The sequence below is a fragment of the Hippoglossus hippoglossus genome, chromosome 14 (genome assembly GCF_009819705.1).
Source record: "Hippoglossus hippoglossus isolate fHipHip1 chromosome 14, fHipHip1.pri, whole genome shotgun sequence".
NCBI classification, from domain to species: Eukaryota; Metazoa; Chordata; class Actinopteri; order Pleuronectiformes; family Pleuronectidae; genus Hippoglossus; species Hippoglossus hippoglossus.
The window spans coordinates 8,807,381-8,814,257 of record NC_047164.1 but is presented as its reverse complement, the minus strand read 5'-3'; the positions used below and the strand labels follow the sequence as shown (position 1 = coordinate 8,814,257).

At 43.9% G+C, this 6,877-nt stretch overlaps 1 protein-coding gene across 2 annotated transcripts; it reads left to right on the top strand.

The window, feature by feature from the left end:
* Positions 1 to 535: 535 nt before the first annotated feature.
* plac8l1 (PLAC8 like 1) lies at positions 536 to 3,166 on the top strand. Of its 2 annotated transcripts, XM_034605738.1 has the most exons (6): positions 536 to 682; positions 1,163 to 1,322; positions 1,359 to 1,416; positions 1,837 to 2,069; positions 2,383 to 2,519; positions 2,947 to 3,166. In XM_034605738.1, the coding sequence occupies exons 1-6, from the start codon at positions 575 to 577 to the stop codon at positions 3,076 to 3,078; spliced, it is 828 nt and encodes a 275-aa protein (XP_034461629.1). In that variant the 5' UTR covers positions 536 to 574; the 3' UTR covers positions 3,079 to 3,166. The 2 variants fall into 2 exon arrangements, with proteins under 2 accessions (XP_034461629.1, XP_034461628.1); XM_034605737.1 differs by having other exon boundaries at positions 538 to 682; positions 1,163 to 1,416.
* Positions 3,167 to 6,877: the final 3,711 nt, after the last annotated feature.

The following is a 6,877-nucleotide window of genomic DNA, read 5'->3' as shown; positions in this document are numbered from 1 at the left end:
CAACCTGAGCCTGGGATGACTGTTCACCTTTCAGCACAGCAGTGGCTGACAGTCAAGTCTGCCTGTCCCTGAGTGGCCGGGGCCAGACTTCTCAAAGCCCCACAGAACATCTGAGGAGAGGACTTGAAAGATGGCAGCTCACAGACTCTTCCTATCCAATCTCACGGAGCTTGAGAGGATCTTCAAGGAAGAATGGGATAAACTGCCCAAATCCTACAGTGTGCAAATCTTGTAGAGACTTAGCCAGGAAGTCTCGAAGCTGCAGCCGCTGCCAAAGGGGCTCCGGCAAAGTACTGACCTGGAGATTGAAAACATTTCTAGAACCATTTTTCTTTGAGTCTAGACTGAAAAATGGCAAATTTTACCTCCTGAAAAAGAGCATTAAACAAGAGGACGCATCTGCTTTTCATGAATGACTCTTTTGATGTGCATGTGTGTGAAGCATCGGAGCCTCTTAACCTGTGGTCGTTTCACTGTGTCTTTCCTCCCCCTCATTTCTCCATCTCATTCAGTCACACACACACGTGCACACTAGTGCTGTACGAGTCTAAATGTAAAGGTCAGACCACAGGAAATGCATGAACGCAGTCAGTCCCCTCTAAACGTGAACCTCAGGTGTTTCACTGGTTCTAAAGTGCGTCTCTCACTTCCCAGCTCTTCACTCTGCGTTTCTGCCTTAAGGGTGAGTCTAACATTTACTGTGCATCTTTTTCAATACATCGTTTTAACAGAGACGGCGGTTGAATTGCTTTGAATGTCATGGGTCAAGCAAGCAAACTGTTAGATTAGATTCCTAGAGCTTGTATTTGACATGCAACATTGGAATAAATGACTTAATCTTGAATTAGAATGAATTCCTAATGAGATAAAGTCATAAAAAGTGAATTTTATGTCTAATATCTCACACTTCAGATGCATAGTACGTCTCTATTATGTTCCGCAGACAATCCCATAAAACAATAATTACTTTTTCACGAGAACTCGGCCTGTTGTGAGGTGCTGGTGTGTGCTTGTGTGTGCTGCTTGCATCCATTTACATCAGATTATTTGGCACGGTGATGTTTGTGCCCGTGCACCGTGATGGGTATCTGCCCTCTCTGCATTTGCTACATTAGCAGGGGGGGTGCACAGTGAAGACTTGAGACTTATCTCTGTCACACAGCTCCTGGCCGGGCCATCCGACTGCTGGTTTATCTGCTCCGGCACACACCCTCTCTCGCTGGGGAAGTGTCACTCGACTGCCACCCATCCCAACCCACCCCTCCACCACCACCACCACCACCTCCTCCTTTCTGCTGACTCCCTGCTCACCCTCTCCTCCCCTTCGTCTCCTCGCCTCACCCCTCTCTCTCTCTCTCTCTCTCTCTCTGGATGCCAGCAGCTTCTAGACATGGAGCAGACGACAGTCACACACCAGTAAGTGTTTCTTTGTCCCTACCAGTGCACAGTGTTGCCATCACAGCACAACGGAGTAGCAGCCAACAGCTCATTCACTCTTTTCTTGTTTTAAAGCTTCTGTCTGTGTTTCTTCTTTCTCTGCCTCTGTGAATATCACTAAAGGTCTGAATGAGATGAATGCTAGAATAAAATGCTGCATTATCTACTGTAGTTTAGCACTGGAAAGATACATGAGTGTAATTGTGATGCTGTGCTGCTAAACTTTCATAAAAGCGAGTTCGACGGAAACCATGCTGCTCTAGGAAACAGCTGAATGAAATAAATGAATTCGCGCTCACAGGAAACAAGAGCTGACTCATTGGTTAATTTGAGCGTTGGTGACATGAATGTATCGAACATCCATCTAAAGATAGACTCATTAAAAAAACCTAATTCCAGACCCGGACTGTCAGTCACCAAACACTCACCATCAGCCTTCGTGGAGGAGGACGCGGGGGGCCTCGCCACAAGAAGTGAAGCCAACCGCAGGTCAATCGACGCCCCTGCAGCGACAGACCCAATACTCACACAGCCCGGCCTCGGCGTCACCACGACAACCATCACCACCATCACGCAGACGGGGGGAGGCTGGAGCTCGGGCTTGTTCGACATCTGTGGAGACAAGACCTCATGTAACGCAGACACACACCGCAGCAGCTGCATCGACTCACACACGACGCTCTGATTCTTCATATGTTTGCTTTTTCAACTTTGTATTTCTGCTAAATTAATTTCATGTAGAAACCAATTAATTCTCATCATACATCGTTAGATTAGAGTCACACTGACAGAACATTTTTAATAGAATATGACTGAGATAAAAAATGGATTTGTACCAGAGAATACAAACTAACTGTCTCTCTCTCTCTTACACACGCACACACACGCACACACACACACACACACACACACACACGTTGTGTTGACCTGTGTCTGTGCTCGCAGGTGTTCTCGGGGCCCTGGTGCCATGTTGTTTGGACCTGAGTTTGGCTCACCAGTACGGCGAGTGTCTGTGGACGCCTCTCTTGCCGGGATCCACGTTTGCCATGCGCGTCGGGATCAGAGAGCGGTACAAGATAAGGGTGTGTGTGTGTGTGTGTGTGTGTGTGTGTGTGTGTGTGTGTGTGTGTGTGTGTGTGTGTGTGTGTGTGTGTGTGTGTGCATGCATGCAAAAAACACATTTGTCGATGGGAAGTAAAGAACGACCTCAAAGACACCAACAGAGAGATCTCACAAAGTGGTTCCAGCTCATAAAACCATCGCAATACATCTTTTAAATGAAGAGACAGTAAAGGTGAGAGAAGAAGGGAAAAAAAACTTAAAGCTACAAGTAAAAGAAGGTGATGGTGTTTGTTCTGTTCAAGTTGTATGAGTGAATAAAGTTTGTATGTCTCATTTCTCATGATCCATTAACCTCAGGGCTCTGGACGTGTCCCTTGCTGCGTTGTCTCGTCTGCTTCCTCTCTGCGTGTGTGTTTCTGTGTGCGGCCCGTGCGTGTGTGTCCACAGGGGAGCGTGTGTGAGGACTGGACCACGGTGTGCTGCTGTTACCCGCTGGCTGTGTGTCAGATGATAAGAGAGATGAAGCGGAGGATGAAGACTCAGACGTATCATGTGTCCACTGCCCTTGAGTGCTCCTGAGGAAGCTCCAGACAGTAAATGAGGCTTTCCCTTCTTACAATGCAACGGAGAGCGGCGAGGACCTGCTGAGATTACTGGTCCGAACAGGGAGAAGAATCGATACTATAAGGTTTGAACTTACTCTCAAGTCCCCCCCCGAGGACGCCTTGGACAATAAATCAAGCCTGCGACGTTTCACAGAGGACCGGAGAGGGTGAACCTTGATTAATAGGGTAAACATTCACAACTTAAACCTTCTTTTAAACTGCTTGTGTTTCGAGAGGACACCACGACTATATTCTACTTTTCTTACAGAGGCGATGGTTTGTTAAGTAAAAGGTGGTGAGACTCATGTTTATTTGTTTTTTATTGTGAGCAAATAGCACTGAACATCTGATGTAACTCTCAGTCAAATACCAGCAAATTAAAAATAGACTATTTTATTTCATTTCCAACATCTGTTTGTTGCTTTGTTTCTTGGTTTCACTTGACTGCTGATCCGGTTTCTACAGAACTTGGTGGAGGGACATTTGGTTAGAACCCATTTTCTTGCAGAAGCGGATTAAAGAACACATCCGGTATTTTCACCTTCTTTAACAATTTAGTTAACAAACTAGAATGGCACTCAGTATAGAGCACAGACCTAATTCATCTATTAAAACCAAATTTTAATTAGATTTAATTAAGAGTTTTTATTTGGATCTGCACCAAATTCAACACTCAAAAAATATCAGTCCCCTAAACTTTCTCCGAGAAATAAATGAAAAGATTGTCCACACCCTGATCCAGATCTGCACCAACATTTAATAGGTTCTTCCTTGGGTCGTTCCCCACTATTTGACCTCTTCCTTTTTTCTTTTATATTTCGACTGTAAGAACCAGACAATCATGTTTTTTCAGCCTTGGTGGAAGTATGTGCTCGACTGAGTTCCACTGTTGTTCTAAACATGTTCACATCTTAACCCAAACAAGGCGATACTCTGATAACTTAAACCCATGTAAGCAGCTTTATCTGCTAATCATAGTCACAATAAGGTCATAATTAAAGTCTTTAAACTCAGTTGTATTGAACATTTTCTGTATGTTCACATTCAAAGGAGTGAAACTGAACTTTTTTTATGCTTCTCACAACAGTGAAAGACTGAGAAAACTCAGCAGCGACACATCCTTTCCAAAACACAGTCCTTCACCCTCTCTATATTCCATGAAGGTCACTGCCGACAGTTCACAGGGACATTTTTCTCAGATAGAAAGCGGTACAGATGAGCTGAGTGCAAAATCTCTACACCTGATTTGTGTGAAACGGCCCCTTTGATTCTGTCTCGCATGCCAAAGGTCACCAGACACATTAATGTGTCCCGTCGCCCTCAGACATGAAGGGAAAATGAAGTGAGGGAACATAAAGCTTTCTTAGACCTTGGAGAGCAAACTGTGAAGCGGGAGAGTCCACACGAGGGATAATATCCACAGATTAGAATAAGAAATCGTATTCTTGAACTAGCCATAAAGCCAGAGAAAGGTGCGTGTCACTTCAGTTTGATATAAGTAGTCACTCGACTTCTTAAGCGTCGGAGGAGACAAGTGTGCGAGTTCTCTCACTATGCAGAACCACCTGTTTTACCCGAGCTCGGATTACAGTCAACAGTTCAAGTACAGTCTGCAGATAATAGAGCCGATTTCCATTTTCTGTTATTCTTTTTTATCCTCCTGTTCCTCGGTTCACCCTCCGGCATCCAATCATGGTATTAATCCACTTCTGATTGCTGTGGTTCCCCCCCCGAACCTGAAATGCCAACCAGCGAGAAACGCATATGAAAATGTTATTTATACACAAAGCAGATGGGTCCTCAAAGGGCAAATATGTAATTTGTTAACTTCTACAGATGTGGTCCCCCACCTGCCAGCTGCTTTAAATGGAACGAGAGGGGGGGGGGAGGAGGAATTGGATTGGTGTCAGAAAGACGGGAGCAGTGAATAATCAAACCAGAGGATATTCTACATGAACTCCTCCAGGAGTTATTCTGCTGAATGAAGATAAATGTTTTCAAACCAGTTCTCTACCTTAACTAACACTGCAGAATGATGGATTACACAAAGGGTTAATCTACATGTGCATGCGAAGACAAACTAGAGGAGCAGTCTGACAGCACATCTCCAGCAAGGCTGATCGGCCACTTTATCACCACATTGCGTTTACATGTTTACATCTCTGCATTATTACCTCTGCGAAGGAGGTTTACGTTTTCAAATTTTCTTTGATTTCTATGAATGTGAGTCTCGATGAAAACATTCTAATATATTTAGTGGGTTGGTATCGATGAGCACTATTTTGTGCAGATCCAGTGGATTTCATAAGGGTATAGGCTTTTTCAGCCACTAGTAACAAACTGGAAACCTGTAACATCCACCAATATATAGCTGAAAACATAATTTGGCCTTAGCTATGAGGCTTGATTTCATTTAAAGGCACTGTTGGGCCTTACAGGATTTTCATTCGAGGAAGTGCAATTCTATTTTCTTGAAAAATTCACAAAGATATTGCTTAAAGCTTTATTTTACAATGTTAACTAAAGCAGAGAAAAACAACGAATCCTAGATTTGCCCCCTGAATGGAATCTCCTCCAAAAGTAAATTTATTCTTAATTGGCACATACCCCACCCTCCCACCATTTTAAAACTTTATCTTAATCCTGCTAACAATCAGACTAACAGCAGTGGAAGCATAACCTCCTCGGTGGAGGTAAAAGATTCAGATTATAGTTCCTGCACCATTTGAACGCAGTGGTCTGCATATCATTTCTGTTGCTAGTTCTAGAGAGGAGACCACTTTGCATCACGAGGTGTTTTCACCCACCACTTTATGTCCCTCTGTGGACATTTTTAATCAGACGATCAGCAGCAGCCCATATCATACTCCTGTGTACCCGTGCAGATCAAAGAAACAACAGCAGACGAATAAACAGTTTGCAATTCAGAAATTCCCTGCTGAAAAGCATTCTTAAAATATGTTCTTATCTTTGTTGCCCAATTATACAGACTCTACTCATACTGATTATACACAGAATAAACTACAATAACTTTCTGTGGGTTTCAAGATTATTACCAGGGTAATAAAGGCGGTGATTTCTTACTGATATGTGCATTCGCCTCCAGTGTTTCCACATCAGTCCAGGATGGATAAACGCTCCTGCAGACCCTCTGTTCTCTGCCTACTGGGGGCTGTTAGCGAGCAGGATGTGCCTGGAGCTGAGCTGCCTTCAGGCATCGTGCAGCATCTTCCCCTCCCTGTGCAATAACCAGATGATATTACTTCAGCATCACTGCCTCTGAATTGGGTTGTTAAATCGGAAAAACTATTTGCTTTGCAAATCAAATTCCACACGCTCCTTCAAACATTATATCTATATTGACACACTTTTTTATTAAGTACAGAAGGACTTATTACCTGCAGCCCATAGCTCCTTCCAAATTAGTGACAGTCTTTAAAAGCCCTGATTTAACTGAGTGCCAATAACTTTTCCGGGTCACCATAAAAGTCTGTTTTCCCCTCCGCCAAACAACAGGACGATATACAGACCTTGTTGTTAACAGCTTCATTGGAACGTCTAGCAGAAGAAATGGTCCCGATGGAAACTGTTTCAGGGACGTCTGTAGCTTATCCAGAATGATGGGGGGTGTTGGTTCTCTGGAATCAGACGCAGCTTTTTGCTGTGAGCACCAGGAACAAAATCCCTCACCTGCTGTGGTCGAATCTCAGAGGCTGGAAAGTATGTCAGTATAAAGAAAACACACATAGAGACATGACTTCTGAGGCTTTATA

What these genes read in the sequence shown, in the direction of transcription:
- plac8l1 (XM_034605737.1), top strand. Translation starts at nt 575, where the DNA reads ATGCATGAACGCAGTCAGTCCCCTCTAAACGTGAACCTCAGGTGTTTC. An exon ending in CTGTGGAGACAAGACCTCAT is followed by an intron (nt 2,070 to 2,382) that starts GTAACGCAGACA and finishes CTGTGCTCGCAG; the next exon opens with GTGTTCTCGGGGCCCTGGTG. An exon ending in GAGAGCGGTACAAGATAAGG is followed by an intron (nt 2,520 to 2,946) that starts GTGTGTGTGTGT and finishes GTGTGTCCACAG; the next exon opens with GGGAGCGTGTGTGAGGACTG.